At 31.6% G+C, this 16228-nt stretch overlaps 1 protein-coding gene across 1 annotated transcript; it reads right to left on the bottom strand.

The window, feature by feature from the left end:
* Positions 1 to 3222: 3222 nt before the first annotated feature.
* Positions 3223 to 6539, bottom strand: LOC129299655 (glycerol-3-phosphate 2-O-acyltransferase 6-like). The gene is made up of 2 exons (XM_054938116.1): positions 5776 to 6539; positions 3223 to 4364 (listed from the first exon to the last, which is right to left on the bottom strand). The coding sequence occupies exons 1-2, from the start codon at positions 6403 to 6405 to the stop codon at positions 3480 to 3482; spliced, it is 1515 nt and encodes a 504-aa protein (XP_054794091.1). The 5' UTR covers positions 6406 to 6539; the 3' UTR covers positions 3223 to 3479.
* Positions 6540 to 16228: the final 9689 nt, after the last annotated feature.

Raw genomic sequence — 16228 nt, 5'->3', positions numbered from 1 at the left:
GCGCATTTAACGCCAATCTCAACATCACCACTACTAGCATGCACCGCCGCTGCTATCACTGATCGTCGCCACCGCCAGCTAATCCCATCGACCACCATCATCAACCAGTGTCGACCACCAGCAACAACCATTGCCATTTATGGCTGCGCATTGACCATCATCAAACACTTTCTACACATAACAGGGAACACGAGTGATTCAAAGAAAAAAGAAAAAGGAAAAAAAAAAGTCATAGGGAGGAAACAGAAAACACAGACATATGCATAATGGGTTTCAGGCTCCATCAAACAACAAAATACGGATTGACAAGCATATTTTCTCGAGCTGATAATATGAATTAACCTACAAGTTAATATGAATTAACCTACAAGTTGTCAGCTGTGAGTTTGGCGAGTCGGGTTGGCATAACTCGCATTTTACGTTGGTTGTAATTTTGCCAACCCGTAGCGGTATTTGCAAGTAAAAAAATATTTTTTAATTTTTTAAATTATAAATTTGCCATTTTTTTGTGGTAAAAAATCATATATTCCTCCTCAAAACTAATTATCCAAAAATAGTAAAAATTCTTCTATTCAAGCCATGCTTATATCACCACTTAAATATAAAACTAATTTAATTTTATAATCCTTTCATTCTTTAATTTTTTACATGACTGATCAATATTATACATATATGAATTAATAAAAATGTTCTTTATATCCCATTTTTTCTTCATCCTATTTCGACATTTTTGCTACAAAATTGATCCCTAGTTTAAAATAATGTCATGGTGATTTAATCTATGGCTATTAGACTGCTGCTCATAACATGTTCAATTCATACTACCTAAATGTTTTGATATTTGTATATGTTTTTTTTTCCTTTTATGTTCAAATTAAGATGATACTATAATATATAGTTAGCACTTTATAAATATGTTTATTTTTTAAATAAAAATGATAACTAAACTTTTTTTTATTTGCTAACTTTTTTAGCACTATTTTGTGAACAAGATAATTTAAATAAGCTATTATATGAATGAAGCATAGTATAATAAAATATTTTATTTAATCTTGTCTTAATCACATTCAAATTACATTATAGGGTAAATGTGCAAATTTAGCCACATATTATTTTCTCAAGAGCATTTGGTAATATAAACTATTAGGTGGTCTAAAATAAATCCTCAACTTTAAAAAATAAAATATATAGTAGCCTGTCATTAACTTCACCTAACAGACGTTATGTGAAGCCTGCAAATGACATGTGGTACTCCATGTCAACATGTGTAAAGGTGTAAATTTAGCTATGAGCTATTTTTCAAGAAGTATTGAATAGCCTCTATTATAAAAAGCGAATCATCCAACACCTTCTCATCAAATTTTGCCCAAACGATGCCAATAAAATAGAAGCTTGATTTCACTATGCGTGGGACAATTTTGATTCTAGCTTAATTTAGCCACGAATTATGCCTTCTAATTTGTTGTCATCGTCTTTATGAATGTCTTCAGATATAAACTCTTTAAACCTCTTCTTCTTGAGTTGAGACTTAGAATGAAGGCAAGAAGATTAGAAAGATTGATGTATCGTGGGTTTCATAAGTTAAAAAATAAACAGTATTTAATCAAAATTAGTGGAAAGGTGTTACATGGTCCATTTTTTATAATAGAAATTATCTAGTGCTCCTCAAAAAAATAATTCGTGGCCAAATTTGTATTGCCATATGTCATTTGTAGGCCCATATAACGTCCGTTAAGTGAAGTTAATGACGGACTATTTAATGCTTTATTTTTAAAGTTGAGGATTTATTTCTCAAAACTTGACAATTTAAATCACCAGATGCTCTTGGAAAAATAATTCATGACCAAATTTGCTACTTGACCCTACATTATAGTCACCACTTAAATAAATGAGCTATGTCTTTTTATTGTTTACTACCACAATTTAAACTTGAATTAAATAAATATACAAGTATTAAGTACTAGACTATAATTTCATGCATGCTTGCTCTGAATGCTTTACTTTAAACTCAATCTCATTAATTTTTTTTGTCTATTTATAAAAAAAAATTAGCAAGCTAATCTTTCAACCTGTGGGTTAGCCGGTTGTAAGTTTGAGTTATGCAATGCAGGTCAAAACCACACCGTATCTAATGGAATCCTTTTTTTAAACCTAACGTGCCACTTCTTTGTGGGTTGGTGGGTTACTGACTCTAGTAGTTTCTACTATAAAAAGCGCATAAGGATAGTATATTACAACTTTATTAACTCAAGGCAACAACCATCAGCATCATCATTAAATTCATGACACCCCCATATTATTGCCTTGTAACCTACAACTGCAGAATTCAAAGTCAAGGGACCAACATCTTAATTTTATTGTCGGATATTAAAGTAAAAACAAAAAACATAAATGACTCGAGTGAAAAAGTAAACAGAAAATTAGGGTTCCCTTCCTATTTTCCCCCACCCCCATGTCAGCAAACATAATATATTCTGACGAGGCTGTTGTACGATGTAACTGTCTGCTTTCAAGCAATATAATATTAGGCACAGATCATAGAAAAAGGAGGAGTAATTACGCGAGCACAAGTATGTGTAGTTAAGTCCCCACACTACACTCACCTTTCTAAACGGCTCTCTGGCCACAAAATTATTTCAATGTTTGCTCCGACGATTGGATAGACAAGAAGAGGCAAGTGGCTTTTATTTTAACAAATAAATACAACCAACGAAATATGGTTTAATTTATTGGCAACGATCCAACTCATACCCATAAAGGAATGGGCTTGAATCTTAACTGTTGCTCTTAGATAAGGATTCTCGGCGGATATTAATTTGTTGGTATTTTTGTAAACGCTTTTTTAACCTTGACGAGCAAGACATGCTAATTATATGCTTAATTTTGTGCAGGGCTTGAGATTAGTGAGTCCTCAAGACCCACGACCCCCCTAAACTTTTATCCTTAAGAAAAAACTTGTAAGGACGAAAAAGAAAATAGATGATAATCAGATAAACAATCGTACCGGGAAATACCACCTTCTTCCACCGCCAAAATTAATTGTAACTATACTAGATTTGCATAGCTTACTTGGACAAATTTATTCATAATAATCTATTCTTTCATGTCCTTAAACTCCATATACCAGTTAAATGTATACATGCATGGTCATTACTTTCATCGTTTCTAAGTTCTGAAAAAAAAAAAACACATGAAAAACCTGAGCCACTATTACGTACAAGATTTCAAGAAAACATTTAAAAGAGCTTGTACTCTGTACTATATGAAAGCAAAAACGCATATATGTGCATATACATTCAAACGGATTGTAATTTTGCTGTCACAATCAATATGTTTATTGCCATATGTATATATATTTAGTCCTAAATATTCAGAAACAAATTGGCAATAAATTCATTGTCCAAAGCGATCACCAGTCTAGCTGCTGCGCGCGTACTTCTGTCCTGTCCAATTAACCTCCCGAACATTCAGTTAATTAATTAAGCCTTCTTATTCTCCTCTTTCTCCTTCTTCGAAGGAACCCTACCATCTGTTCCAGCAAGTATAGCATACTTATCTTTCCTCGTCAAACTCGTACACTCAAACCCCAGCGTCCCAGCAAGAATCCTCTGAATATAATTCGCAACTTCAAAACTCGACTTCCCTCCTTTACATGTGAGCTCAACGGGAAGCTGGTTCAGAAAAGTGATCTCATAAGTAGGCATAGGGTTCATGAACACAAAGTAAGGGTCCAATAACTTGTGCCCTCGAACTGTGGTCCCATTAAACACAGTCTGCTTCGTGTTAATAGCTACAGGAACGATCCTATCAGTTAATTCAGCAAAAAGAGCACTGAACCTCAACAGAAACGGTTCTCTGCATGTGGTTCCCTCAGGGCAGATCATTAGGTCCCCCTCTTGAAGCAGTCTTTTGATGTTTTCAGCGTCTCTCTCTCTTTCTCTGGACAAAGGAACAGTTTTGATTGGGGACACAATTTCAGTGAACCTGCTTATGCTGTAGGTAACGCAGCTGATTTTTCTCTTGAGAGCAACCGCCGTAACCACCGGGTCGATGACGGTACGGTGGTTGGAGACGAAAAGGACTCCGATCTGGCCTTTCTTTGGAGGAGGGGGTGGAGTGCCCTTAACAAGGACTCTGATGCCGAGAAGCTTGTAGTTGTACCAAGCGAGTCTTTCAGGTAGTGGGACGTTGAGGTATACCCTGAGGATTGAGAGTACGATGCCAATGGGAAGCCAGAGGAAGGTCAAGAGTGCTAATAGAGGGGTTGGCCTCTGAGCAAACCGGCCGTCATGGAAGATAATTGGAGTTAAAAGCTTATTCCTTGGTAGTGGCTCACACTTCGTTCTTGGCACTACATATCCTTCCTGCACAAATGTCAAATAAACATGTAATAAAATTGATATCTAAGGAAATATCTATATGTGCATGTGAATGCAATGATGAAGGGGATCTTGATTCGGTGAGTGTCCCAAATTCTCTCACCCAATGACTGTTTCACTTGACTATGGCTTCACCTTTTGTTGTGTCATATATCTTAATCTAACAGTTCATATGACTATTTTTTTTTTAAAAAAAAAAAGCTGAAATGCATCCACATATAACTTTCCTTTAGTTCACTGTTACATATATTTTTGGTTAAGCATGGATTTTCAAACGTTAATGAAATCCTATGGCTATAATATGAAACAGTCATAAAATCTCGATCCCATAGAAAGGGGAGTGGTAGGATGGGAGCCATAAGTATTCAATTTTTTTGTACAACCTTTATGCTATACATGATTTTCTATCTCGACTGTCCCCACCCCAACACATGCATATTTAATGGTCCTTAAACACATGGAGGGGTCATTTGAATGATATATACGGAAGGGTGGAGTAAATATTCTGAAAGAAGGGATTGAGGAAATAAGGGGTATTGTAAAACGAAAGGAATCCATATATAAACCTTTTAAGAAATAAATGAAAACATGTCAGATCATGTGCTTCGTATTAACGCTTTCACCAAACTCAAATTCATCAGTTTCAAATTTATCGCCATCGTGTATATGTACTTGCACTTTAATTGTCTCTTCAAGTTAATTCGTTAGTCATTTTTGAACACGCGCGCGCGCTCACGCGTGCGCGCACGCACACACACACACATATATATGCATGCATATAATATAAAAACTCTAACATGTATTTTTCAACATATGGATCCGCACTGGGTATTTCAAAAAAAAGAAAAGAAAGAAAAGGAATGTGTTTGTGTGTGTGTGTGGAACATAAAACAAGACACAACATCACTTAATCTAATCAAAATATCCCACTGTGGCTGATCAAATTTATGTAGGAAGATTCTATTTTTAACTTATTTATCAATATAAATATCCAGCACGTATGCATGAATCTTCAAAAGTGATCACATAATATATAATTTTGAAATCATGTACATATCTTTATATATAATTATAATATTGAAAAATACGATGACAAAAGTATTTTGATTTAATATACTAGATTTTTACTAGTTTCCACTTTTGTGTAATATTTTTTGTTAAATTTTATAATGTGAACTTGTAGTTTTTCAAACTCTGGGCAAAGTGCAGGTTCTAATAGAGATATTAAAAAAGGACTGGTAAATTTAATGACTTAACGGTTTAAGCCAAAATTAACGTGAAATTCACACACGGGCATACATACATATATATATATAAAAAAATATATAACAAAAGAACTTCAACCTGAGATGACATGAAGTCAAAATTGACATGTAGACAGTGATCAGTCACAAACCTTGCAAATCGACATGAAGTCAAAATCAGATTCACTGTCTCCCAGTCCCAAATCTGGCAATTTGGATCCAAATTCTTTCAAAACAGCTTCTCTTTTGTGCTCACCAACCAGCACTCCTGGTTCCTTGACAAGCCCTGTCAATGTCTTCCCAGATTTCGTGACTTTCAGCTCTGTCCCAAGAATCTTATCTACCTCAAGAAACGTCTTCGCAAATGGCTCCACTATCAACCTCGGGCTCGCCGTCAAGATGCATCTCTTCCCGAAAGAATTGAACACCCGCCACGTCTCCGGGTGGACGTCTTCAGCGTAGAACTTGGGCAACACCGACCTGGACACCAGCTCCACGTCTCTGGTCTTTAGTCCGGCGAAGGTGATGAAGATGAGAGTTTTGATTGCCACTGTTTCAGAGATGAACAAGTTAGTGAAATACACAAAGGGGACGGAAGCGAGGAGGAGGAGTCCCCGGAGGAAGCTTCCGGCTTCGAGGGCGACAAGCATGTAGTAAGGGAAAGCGCTTGGCGACACGAGAAGCGTGCCGTCTAAGTCGGAAACAACAGTTTGGTTTTGTCGTTCATGTGTGCTGCATTTTGAGATGGGTTGGAAACGACGAAAAGCTTCCATGGCGACCATGTCGGAGAAGAAAGAGAAGGCAAAATGAGGGTATAGGCTATGGATGTTGGAGTTAGGGGGAGGAAGAAGAGGAAGAGTTTGGAGGAGGAAGCTTGGTGGCTTGGAGATTGTTACGATGAGAGATAGATTGAAGGGAGGGGGATTTAAAAGGAGAGGGAAGAAAAGTTCAGCATACTCAAAACGTGTTGTTATTGAAAGCTTTATCATAAGAATTAACTATGGAATTATGATAGATTTAATTATTATTTTTTTATATCACTAATAATACAGCTAATTTGGATTACATTTACAATTAAATACTTCGTTAGATTATTGTTTTATCTCATCGAGCTGCATTTAAACTTTCTATACTTGGAATTACTATGTTAGTACTTAGTAGCGAGCTTGATATATAGTAGTATTTAGTTGGAATATTGCCTTCAATCGATATTTATTTCCATGCCAAAAAGCAGTTTGGTTGATCTTGTCTTCCTAATTCAAATTAAAATAAAGATCTAAAAATGAATATTAGAGGGGAGGCCTTGTAGTTATGGATGAAAAATTAAATTAAATTAAATTAAATTGAAGGAGTTGATCGATAGCTGGAGAGTGCGGCTCGAGGCTCTAATGCCCACTTTAATGTTTCTTGTAATACTCCAATATCCTACATATGTATATTTTTTCTTTTGATGGTTGGTCTATGGATAAAATAAAAAATATTTTAATATCTTGCAGTCATGAAGCAATGAAGTTATTAGAATAATTTATTTTAAAAAAAAATATATACTCCCTCTAGTATAAATATTAGCATTTCCTTTTCAACTAATTTTAGTTCAAGATATAAACAACCTATTACATGTAAATTTTGTCCAAAAACTAATTATGTTTTGGACCGGAGGGAGTACTCCTCTATTCCCTATTATACAGAACCTTCTAGAAGGATTCTTGAGTTATTAATTACATTTTTTAAATATTATTCATATTTAAACTCATTAATTATGAAAGAAAATGTAATGACAAATTAAAAATTGTTTATTTTAAATAGGGTAAAATTGAGAGTGTATTCTATATCCAAACAAAGTTAATAACTTAATTAGCCCTCCTGATAAAATAATTAAATGTGCCTTATAACTATAAGGACCAAAAGGAGTATATAACAGAGTTGCATTAAAGTGGTATGGGCCTTAACTAACAAGCATTTGGTTCAACTAGTAAGGAAGTTGTGTTTGCCTAACCTAAAATTTTGAATTAAAGCCTTGAAAATGCAGTAGTAGCGTTTAGTGGTAAAGCTTACATTCAAAAGAGTCTTTACTCGACTTGATCTAGATTAGTTGGAATGGACACCAAATGGTGAACTTAAAAAGAAGGGTAAGGGAATTATTACCACAAGCTAAGGGAGAGTGGAGTGGCATTAATGGAATAGATGTGAGTTGGCTAGATTACAAGTAATTAAAGGAAGAGTAAGTAATTAAAGAAGGAAGGGGGGGAGATATTAGACTGGTGAGGGAGGGAGGGTTGAATGAAACGAAATTAAATAAAGTAGGGAAGAAGAGGGAGGGGGAAACGTGAAGTAGGTATGTGTTTTGAAGGAGGAGTGGTAGGCGTTAGGTGGAATTGGATATCTCATTCAATTAGCCTACTTTTTAGTTCCCTCTTTCCCCCCAAATTTCAATTTCATTTAATTTTCGTTAACCCTCCCTCCATGTTAGATCTCCTTTCTTTTACCGTCAAAATATTAGCAGAAATCATTATATTTGAAAACTAAATCAACTTAGTTAGTTGAATTAATAAACTGTTGAATCAATATCTTGACCGATTTAATGAAATTATTAATTTATTCAAGATTGGTATGACTATTTAACTATGATTTTAATCATTAACTTTGAATTAGTTCTTTGACCGGCTAAATATAATCAGTTAGTTTTCAGTATATCTTGACAGAAAATACATACAATACATGAATCTCATTATTAGAATCCACAATCTCGTGTTGCTCCTCCATCATTCCTTCTCTCTTATTACTTCTCAAAATAGAAGATCTAGTTTATCATATATGTACAAGGACAAAGAAAAGAAGTTAAATATTTGATATATAATGCTCATGTTTATCAATTTCTTCATACATGAACGATTTCAGTAATCAGTATTTGAGGTGCGCCCCAAAGCAGATATATAGAGAGTTGTTTTTTAATAAGATGAATTGAGAAAATTTAAACCAACCATATGCATGTGGGGAGTATGACAATGCCAACTCTTTACAAGCTTGATCGAAGCAGATAATGTGATGGAGACACATAATTGACTATAATAAATGATGCGCCGTGTTATTAATAATCATTATTTATCGAGTCCCTTAGTTGGGGATAATTAAGTACCTTGGAAGGTTAATTTTCTGAAAATTAACAAAATTCATCTTGCTTGGTTCCCTAGATGTCTTCATTTTTGAACAAGTCATCAAGACTTACACTTTCCTCATAACTAGAGAAATAATTTTAATTTACCGTCTATTTTGTATTTCACATAAAAATAATATATTTTTAATATAAATGATTGTAAATTTGAAAAATACAAAATAAATCAAGCAACTTCTATGTTAAAAATTTACTCTTTCCGTGTACCTTGATAGGGTAATTTAATCACAAATAAATATAAACATGACATTAATTTATTCAAATATTCATTAATTATGCTTTTGAGGGGTAAAAGATCATTATTTATTCTTAAAAAATACCATGCAAATGAAACAAGCGAGTCCTGTATCATGTCAAGTCTTATTTTTAAAATTAATTAAATTTTTAAATAATACTAAAAAAATTTTACACTATGCCATGATAAGCTTTATAAGTGCCTTGACATAAAGGTAGAACAATAAACCAACTAAAAGTAGGTCAGTGAGTGGATTAGTGAAAAGATCAGTGCTATATATATATATATATAACTCTTAAAATTAAATAAGGTTGAAGGTTTGAATTCAGTCATTCAACTCCACAATTGTTTTGTTATGATATTTTTCAAGTTTTTCCTTGGGTTTTATGAAAAATTGATCTGAATAAAACTTTTCAAATAAAAATATTTTCTTATGCCTCGATCGCACCTGAATATGGAGGCTGAGGATCTTTGATCCCGAAAAATAAAAAATGAAAATGTACTATAAGGCCTACCCGATGAAGACGGCGGGTGAGTAAATGTGTTAATTAATTTCTTGGTCTAAATCATAATTATACTAATATTTTTTATATAATTTTTTTGGACAATTATATATTAATTAATAATTCTATAAAATTGAGTATGATTGATCACGATAGATTATGATTATTCTATTATGACCAGATCAATAATCTTGATGCTAATACCTCTTATAATTAATTAATAATAGATCTGATCAATCTGATTGTAAGATATTATTGTTTGTTTTCGGAGATGTTATTTAATTTCTTCATCCCTTTTAAATTCACCAAAGAGAGGATGAAGAATAACGTAGGAATAATACTGACAGGAGAGTCTTCAACCTATGCATATCTTGGGACCGATATACAGTAATACATCTTTAACGCAGCAGGCAACAACCAGCATCATCCATGAATTTTTATGACACAATTTATTGCCGCATCACGTACCCTCAGAAATAAATCATAATTAATGAATTGAGAGGCCATTTAGTTCAATAGAGAGAATTGAATCAGTTGGGTATCAAGTTGTTTTGAGATACGTAATTGTATTAAATAAATATGCCAAATATTTTTAAGATGCTCATGAAATTATCATTGATAATAATGATTTTATATAGCGAGAGTTTGAATTAGTCTATACGAAAAGTGACAATATCTTCAGGTTTTTCAAGCTATTGGGTGATGAAATCAAAAAAAAGTAAAAGAAATGTAAATAATAATGAATGCATCAACATTGCAACTATCCTGAGACTTTTTTTTTTTTTTTTCAAAGATTTAACTTCCCTCCATTTCTTTTTCCCATTACCCCTTCTCTACTTACAATTCTTAACTCTTAAATTAAATGTTGGAGAAATTTTTAAATAGATCAAGTGCATCACGTCATTTATAACCTGTCCAATTAGAATGTTTTAAGTTATCTGACTAAAATCTTACCTGATGTTATTTTAATTAATTTTATTCTTATAATAGAATGTATAATTAATTTATTTTCTTTTCTCTCCCTATTATCATGGATTTTTTTTATATCTTTATTATCATTCATATCAGTATTTTTATATTTAATACCATCTAAATATCATATTTTTATTGAATAAATTATAAATAACATGGCACATCCTGATCTATCTATGAATTTCTCTAAATCTTGAATGAATTCGAGACAATTTTTACTATTTACTATTTAGATTAGTTTTTTTCAGCTTAATTTTATTCATCTATTTATCTTTTATAATTCAACATTTTAATAATACTTTTTTAAAAAGTTAAAGCATAAATGGGCCCAATGACCAAAAATAATCTTGTGCCCCAGAAAAAATAGATTAAATTTTTCTAAATTTGAGAATATGACTGGTTTATATTAACATGCAAGGAATTTATAATTGAAAATTTAAAACTTACAAATATCAACAGTATATTATTAATAAATATAATAAATTGGTTATAATATAAAATATAATAAATTTTAGATTGTTTATTTAATTTGATCCTATAATATGAGCTATATTTGTAAAAGCTCTAAAATTAAATCCTCATCCTTTACAATTTAATTTTTTTCAAGGGCTGAAATGGAAAGTGAAAAGAAAGAAAGAGGAGCCTAGTCTTATCATTTCATTCGAATGAGAAGGAAAAACAAAACAAAACGTAGGAATATAGAAAAAAAAGTCAAAAGATTAATGATAATTGAGGTGACTCAAACGATGAAGAAAATAAAATTGATATGGATTCCCCTTCTATTCTCCCGATTACTGCTACGAGTTGTTGGCTATATCTAGGACTGTGCAAAAGTCTCCCAGTCCTGTCTGGTCCAGTCCAACCCGAGATGGTCTCAGTCTTGTTCGGTCTGTATAGTCACTGGTCCTTCAGGACCAAAAGGACTAAAAAGACCAGACTATTTTTTCGGGTTGGACTGGACAAGAGACCAGGCATCCGGACCACTTGGTCCAGTCCAGTCCTATTAATTTTTTTTATTATAATTATAATTAATTTATTTTTGATAAATGTTTAAAGTGTAATTGATGCTAAGGAGATGATTGCATAAAGATTTATTAAGTTTGTTTCTAAATTGTTATTGTAATATAGTGTTGTTGAATTTTTTGAGTACTGTTTTTATTAAAGTTTATAAATTTAAATAATTTAGACTATAACAAAATATTTTTTTTCTTATTGTTAGAAATTATTATGGATTTATTATTATTATAAGTATTTTTACTATCTTAATTGAGTTTATTATGTTGGAATGGATTATTGCCTCTCATAGAATAAAAAGAGGGAAAAAAAGCTAAGTGAGTACTGGACTGACAGGACCAGTCTCCCAGTCCTATGGACCAAGTCCGGTCCTGTTAATCTTCGGGTTATTACTGGACAAGACTGGACTACGGGTTGCCTAACCCAGTCTTTTTCATGAAAGAGACCGGACTTCGGGTTAGGGTGAAGTCCAGTGCCGTCCAGTCTTTTGTGCAGCCCTAGCTATATCAGCTTCCAAGAATATTAGGCAGGTCCACGGACTAACAAGAAACGACAAGCAACCAATACACACACATATTTATTTATTTATAAAATGTTGTGCAGTCACTAAGTTCCCGCACTACACGCACCTTGCTATACGGCGATTTGGCCACAAATTTAATTCAATGTTTAGTCAGATAGAAAAGACGAGTGCCATGGGTGTATAGTGAATGTATTTTTTTAAATAATATATATAGTATTATAAAATTAAACAACTAAAAAATAAAAATATTGGGAGAAAAAATAGAGAAAAGAGAATGAGAGAATTTCTTAAAAATATTGTATCTTTCAATGCAAATAACATATCATATTTATAGACATAGTCTTACACATCAAATGTTACATAAATAATAAAAGCATATAAAAGATAATCAACTCTCATGATGATAGAAGTTTCATAAGAGAAAAGATGAAGATGAAGAGGTGAGGAAAATGAAAATCCACCCTCCTTTTAATATTCATAATACTTTCCCTTGAATGTCCACTATATAAGAATGTATTTCATTAAAAACTTCAACTAAAAAAAACCTTGTGGGAACAAAAACCTAATAAAAAAAAGAGTATATCATTCATATATACGCTATTCAATTCTATCTCATTAAAAAAGATGCTGGGAAACCCAATGGGAAAAAGCCTAAGACAAAAAAAAGAATACAACATGCATTAACTCCTCCTCTTGATAGCACCAATTGATATTTTTGAGTTTACAAAACCAACATCATAAACAAGCTTTTCAAATATTTTAGTAGGAAGTGACTTGGTGAACATATTTGCTAGTTTTTTTTTTAGAATGAATTTGCTAGATATTAATTTCACCATTATTTTGAAAATCATGAGTAAAAAAAAAATTTGGTGAAATATGTTTCGTTCTATTTCTTTTAATATACCTTTTTTTTAATTGGACAATACAAGAAGTATTATCTTCCTATATGATTGTTAGGATTGTTTTGTTAAAAGACAGGCCACAAGTAGTTCATATATGATGGATTAGTGCTTTAAACCACAAACATTCTCAACTTGCTTTATGTACAGCTATAATTTTGCATGAATAGATGATGTGGTTGATATTGTTTGTTTCATAGATCACCATGAAATAGTTATGGTTATACCAGTACATGTGAACAAATAATCTGTCTATGATCTACCAACATAAGGTCAAACAAAAATCCAGTATTTGCATAACCAATGAGGTTAGCGTTAGGTACTTTGAAATAAAACAATCTCATATCCATAACACCCTAAAGGTAACGAAAAATGTGCATAACTCTATTTCAATGCCTTTTGTTGGTAAAGAATTGTATCTTACTAATAAGTTAACAGCAAATGAAATATCAAGTCACATGTGACTAGCAAGATACATTAGTACTTCGATTGCATCAAGATATGATACTTTTGGATTGAATAGTTTTTCATCACATTTTCAAAGTCTAAAAGGATCTTTGTCTACCTTTAATGATCCTACAACCATTGGGATACATAACGAATGTGATTTATCCATATAAAACTATTTTAAGACCTTTCTTGTATAAATTTCTTGATATAGAAAAATCATAATATTCACATATTCCATTTGTAATCCAAGGCAAAAAAATTTTGTTCCCAAGTCTTTCATTTCAAATTCTTTTTTTAAGCAATTTATAGCTTTTGAAATCCCTTTAGATGTTTCAATATTAATGATGTCATCAACATAAACAACAATTATAGCAAACTCTTTTCTAGATCTTTTCATAAAAATACAAAGGCAAATTAAATCATTTTTATATCCTTCTTTTAATAGATATTCACTAAGTTAATTATACCACATATGCCCTAAATGTTTCAATCTATATAAAGATGTATTTAACTTGATTGAATAATTTTGTTGAGAACTTGAATTGTATGCTTCTAGCAATTTGAATTCTTCAAGGAGTTTCACGCAAATGTCACTATTGAATGAGCCATACAAATAAGCTGTAACAACATCTATTAGACATAAATTGAGTCCTCCACTTATTGCGAGATTGATTAAATATCGAAAAGTAGTTGCATCCACCACTAGTGAGTATGTTTTAACAAAATCAATTCCATGTAAATCCTTGAGCCACAATCCATGCCTTATATCTTACAATTTCACCATTTTCATTTCTTTTTCACATAAAAATCCATTTATATCCAACCAGCTCGACACTTTCAAGTGTATGGACTATAGGTCCAAATACTTTTCTCTTTTTAAGTGGCTTTAATTCATCATCAATTGCGTTTTTCCGTTTTCGCCAATCCTTTCTTTGTTTGCATTTCTTAATGTATTTTGGTTCATGATCCTCATTATCATTTATTACATCAAGTATTATATTATATGCAAAAATATCGTCAATGTTGACTTCATTTCGAGCCCATTGTATTCCATTCATAATATAATTTATTGAGATCTCATTATTTTCACACATTTCAAGTACCTAAGTTTCTACTGGAATTAAAATGTTAGTAGTGTTTATTGCCTTTCCAATATTTAATTTTGAAAATAGTATTGGAAAATGAAAATACTAAAGATGACTATTGAAAAAATATTGAAGATGAGTATTCTTACATGGTCTTTTTTTGAAATTTCATTTTTAAGGTACTTAATTGTAATTATATAATATTCTTAGATCGTCCTTACATGTCATTTTACGTATTATATATCCTAAAGTTCATACTTTTGCTACTTAATATAATAGTACTGTTTATAAGATCATCTTTAAAGAAGCCTCAAGGAAATAAAAGAGAATATCAATTAAAAATTTATTCTAAAGCAAAATCTTGGCATCATATAAATGAGGCAAATCAACTTAACAATTATATTTGATTCTCAACTTACAAGTATTGCAAATTTGAGAGCTAACCAAGCTGTGGAATCAGTGGACTTAAAAGGTTTGCATTTCCAAGATAATTGTGACTAAACCTTCAACGAGTTTATTCTTTAATTTTGAATCTTCATTGTTTATTTCCTTTTTTTTTTTACTAATGTTTGACTAGTATTCAAGATGACGACAGCATAAGGTTTAATTTAGTCAAATTGGATATTTTTTTCATTTTTTAAAGGACTAATAAATAATATTGATATTTATGTACAGTGAAATAATTGGCTAATATTCGCAAGGTTTTTGAGTTAAAAAATTGAATAAATTTAGATTAAAAAGTGAAATTAAAATGAGTTTAAAGTTTAAAATATTAAAATAAAAGGAGTGTAATAAAGTATAAGGAGAGGGTGTAAGTTACAAAATATGTGTGCGTGCGCGCGTGAAAACTTATATACCTGGAGAGTTATTAGTATGGTTGTATCTTTCTTCATCACTGTATATTATATACACAAAAGTAGAAGGATATATATGTCATAAATTTATATGAAGACTGGTGGTATAATATCCACATGGCATATTGACCCTTGGCTTCTAGTCTTGATCTTGTCTCTTATCATCACCTATATATTCGGTTTCATTAATTCTGCAGCCCCTTCATTTATACAAATTCGGTGATGTCTTACTCAAAATGAAAAATAAGTTGGTATCACATATATATAATTCAAATAAAGAGAAGTAGATAGGTTCTGAAAATGATCTATGCAACGAAATATCTTGAATTATTTAATTACACTGTAGTGGCGATTGTATTACGTGTTTGGTTCTCGGTTAAAAATGGACTTTTGCAACTGTGATACTCTTGAACAGAATATGGGAATCTTGAGCAATTCAGACTTCACTGGTTGGAAAAAAAAACTTGGAAATTGCAAGTTATTATTACACCCAATGTTTAGTTTAGCTTTTGGTTTGGAAAGTCGATCATAGTGCTGTCCCTCTCAACATGACTCTAACAAAACAACAAGGGTTTTATCATTAGAGGCCATTTGGTTACTGGAAAGAAAATAAATGAAATTGCTTAAAAAAATAAAAACAGAATGATTAAGATATGAAGAAGAGATAAGTTAATCATGTTTATCAAAAAGAAAAAATACAATTTAATTTATGAGATTGACAATCATAACTCGTAAAATTTGTTGAAGGTGTGGTAATTTTTATATTTATGGTATGTGATATTAAATTTTATTATGCTTATAATAAAAGAAAAGGTAATTTAATTTTTTTATTATAATTTTAATTCATTTTATTTTAATTCTTTTAAGCAATCAAAGTCGGCGTAAGTTTCTAATGTCC

This window comes from Prosopis cineraria, unplaced genomic scaffold (assembly GCF_029017545.1).
Source record: "Prosopis cineraria cultivar Desert tree isolate PC_DT_omini unplaced genomic scaffold, ASM2901754v1 PC1245, whole genome shotgun sequence".
Taxonomy (NCBI): Eukaryota; Viridiplantae; Streptophyta; class Magnoliopsida; order Fabales; family Fabaceae; genus Prosopis; species Prosopis cineraria.
Note: the sequence above shows the minus strand (reverse complement) of the source record. Positions and strands in the feature narration are given on the sequence as shown.

Bases quoted from the DNA above. Each gene is read 5' to 3' on its own strand.
- LOC129299655 (XM_054938116.1), bottom strand. From the start codon at position 6,405: ATGGTCGCCATGGAAGCTTTTCGTCGTTTCCAACCCATCTCAAAATGC. The intron at 4,365-5,775 runs GTTTGTGACTGA...ACATTTGTGCAG, and splicing joins ACTTCATGTCGATTTGCAAG to GAAGGATATGTAGTGCCAAG.